Source organism: Saprolegnia parasitica (genome assembly GCF_000151545.1).
Source record: "Saprolegnia parasitica CBS 223.65 unplaced genomic scaffold supercont2.528, whole genome shotgun sequence".
NCBI classification, from domain to species: domain Eukaryota; phylum Oomycota; class Saprolegniomycetes; order Saprolegniales; family Saprolegniaceae; genus Saprolegnia; species Saprolegnia parasitica.
Window position 1 is genome coordinate 1,836 of NW_012156922.1, and position 3,178 is coordinate 5,013.

The window sequence follows — 3,178 nt, forward strand, 5'->3', positions numbered from 1 at the left end:
ACGGGGACAAGTTCGGCCTCCATACGTACGCCTGCGATGCCACCAACGCCAACCAGAAGTGGATCATCGACGCGGCTGGTCATAAGATCAAGCACGCGACCCACAACAACTTGTGCTTGGACGTGGACCCGACCAACCCGACGCACGTGGCGCAGGTCTGGGAGTGCCATAATGCCAACACCAACCAGTGGATCGACGCGGTGGCCTACTAGCTTTGTCCCACTTAATACAAACATTTGATTTCAAAGCGTATTCTCGGCTTAATTTTTGATTGTCTTCTGTGAACTAACATTGCTGTCACTTTCGAGCCTGATTGGCATATGCGTTCATGTCGTGACGTTTGTACAACATGCATGATCATGGTCATATTGGGCAGAGTGTTGTACTTCATGCATTGTCGTAGGTGTCGCTAAGCTGTGCCGCTAAGCCGTGCCGCTAAGAAATGGAGAGGTCCTTGGCCGGGTGGGACCCTGAGTGAGCCACAACACTATCGAACCGTAGCAACAAGGGTATATAATAAATGCATTTATTATATACCCTTGGTAGCAAGTACTAGCACTAATAGTACACTACAATTGTACGAAAGACCAGGAGCTGACACGGCACTGTACCGCGTCCAATTTCCGTGCTCATTCTATTCGTCGTTGTTCCGGCATAGTCGACTGCAGTGCTAGCATGATTCGAGTTCTTAGGTTACGGGACGTCTTCTTTTGGGGTCTCATGTTGATTATCTTGTTACACTGCCATTTTGACGTCTCAGGGTCTTGCACGCTCGACACAGAAAACAGCATAGTGATGCATGGCCCAAGATCTTGATTGTGCTTGGCGAAATGGACGACCAACGGCATAGATTTGACGCACGATACATTGTGCGCCGGCATTTTTGAACCGTCGCCACGCCTCGACAAGGTAGTAGACGGGGATGACCATGGCCGTGACGGTCAATAAGGACCCAGAGAATTTTGACCAGCATTGCTTTGTCTATCGCGGCGGCCGTGACAGTGTCCTCGAACATGTCGTCAAGCGTTTTGGCCTTCTCGTATATACGCATCTGGAAGCGCCCAAATCTCGATGAACAGGTCGTCCTTCGCCGTGAACAGGACGAGGCGACTGGTCATGCAAAAAGCCGTGCCATGAAGGCGCCCACGCGACTCGGTGGCTCCGGGTAGGCACGCAACTGCACCGGGAGCAGCATGCTCTCATCATAGCGCTGCATTGACTGCCTTTGACACGATAGTGTTCCATCTAGCAACTGCGATCCTCCTTGAGCGTGCAGCTCCAACGCCACTTGTTTTGCTACGACGCCGCATCGCTTCTCGTCCAATATCAATCTGCTGGGTGAGCCACGTTTGCTATCCCGTCCACAGGTTCGGTCTCTGGAGACCCTCTGCGGTGGCGGCTTCGTGCCTCGGCGCCTCCATCTCACGATAGAACGATAGGTGCACTCAACTGTTATTCCCATTCCAATACAGTGCCAGCACAATGCCAAGTAGTAGTGCCTCAAAGTGGCCCTTAAACTTTGACGTGGCATGCGCATTTCTCTTTTGTATAGAGCCTGCTTGCATATCGCATCGATCCTTGGATTCGGTGACACGGGATGCGTCTCGAGCAGACTCGGATTCGACATCGCAGCAGGTCAATGGGGCGTGACATGGTGTAGCACTTTACATGGCTCAAATATATTTGGATAGACTTTTTGTATATTTGGATATGTGTCGCGGTAATATCTCTCGCACGCCGCCGTCGCATGAAGTTACCGGTGCCCGAAACGCTGTCCGCAGCCTGAGGACCGCGTAACGCAGCACAGCGTGGAGTGTTGTTGGTGCACCTTGTCGATAGACATGGAGATCACCCGCTCAAAGCTTTGCCGTCACGCTCTTTGTACTACGTCTGCAAGGTCTCGGTGAGTACAATTGTATGACGTTCAGCGCGGACAGCTGTGTCGAAACCGTTGCGTGCATGATCACGCAAGGCTCGATCCCGGTACGCGTCACTGCAAGGTGACATGTCAGTCGTTTGACAGATCAGATGGTATTCCAAGGACACACTTGTCGCCTGTCCGCATCTTTGCGTTGTGGCCGTGTTTAGTTTTCAGACGCGCAGAGCTAATGCGCTGATATCTGGTTGTACTGGACGCTGCGTTCTACTACGTAATACTCAATTTCAAGTCAGCTAGAACGGGTCTTGCGAGGATGAAAACTAGATAGATGATACACATAGCTGGCCCACTCAAAAGACACGCCTGATGAGCACGCGTGCACCGCCAGGAACAAAGCTGTCGTCCGAAGAAGACACCACGATGCAGCAATTCACTGCAACCAATATGCGCCATTCGCATCTACTAGTGTCTCTATTACATGTTTTCTCCTCTATCTTGTCAACTTGTCCTTGATCTCGCACGAGGATCTCTGTACAGTCGCATCGGGTATGACGCCGGCGCCGCCGCAAGGAATAAGCTTGATCGCTTGTCTCATAGTGTAATGTGCTTCATCTTGCTGTGCAGGATAAATTGCAGTGCCTTCTGTGCTCGACCGCTCGCTCACAACATTCTTCATTCGACAAGTTGCCTTGTACTTACCACATGAAGGCTGCTCTTATTATCGCTGCGATCGCCACGGCGGCCCACGCCAACGTCGCTAGCTCCGTCTTGCGGGCCTTGGAGGTCGACGGCGCCACGGACGTCTTTGTGCGCTTTGCCGACAGCCCCCTCGAGAGCGGCATGATCACCGAGGGCGCGACGCGTCAGGACGTCTTTGAGATTCTCAGCGAGCGTACGGAAGAAGCCACCAAGTCCATCGACGACGTCACCAAGGGCTTTGAGACCAAGTCGCTCTGGATCGTGCCCGGTACTTTCATCAAGGCGGCCGACCAAGCCACTGTCGACAAGCTCGCGCAGCACCGCGGCATCAAGACGATTGAGCACCTGCCGGAGATTTCGCTCGACCCCGTGCTCACGCAAGCGGTCACCGAAACCGCCGCCGCGGACCAGCCCAATCCCCAATGGGGCGTGCAGACGGTCGGTGCGCCGGAAGTCTGGAAGACGACCAATGGCTCGGGTGTCAATCATTGGCTCCATCGACACGGGCGCCCGTCACACGCACGAGCTCATTAAGGACTCGTGGCGCGCCGACCATGGCTGGTACGACCCCTACGACTACTCAGCGCTTCCGGTGGACTT

At 53.6% G+C, this 3,178-nt stretch overlaps 1 protein-coding gene across 1 annotated transcript; it reads left to right on the top strand.

The window, feature by feature from the left end:
- Positions 1–2,581: 2,581 nt before the first annotated feature.
- Positions 2,582–3,112, top strand: SPRG_16902 (hypothetical protein; the record flags this gene model as incomplete). The annotated part of the gene is made up of 1 exon (XM_012356626.1): positions 2,582–3,112. The coding sequence occupies one exon, from the start codon at positions 2,582–2,584 to the stop codon at positions 3,110–3,112; it is 531 nt and encodes a 176-aa protein (XP_012212016.1).
- Between the last annotated feature and the right edge of the window lie 66 nt (positions 3,113–3,178).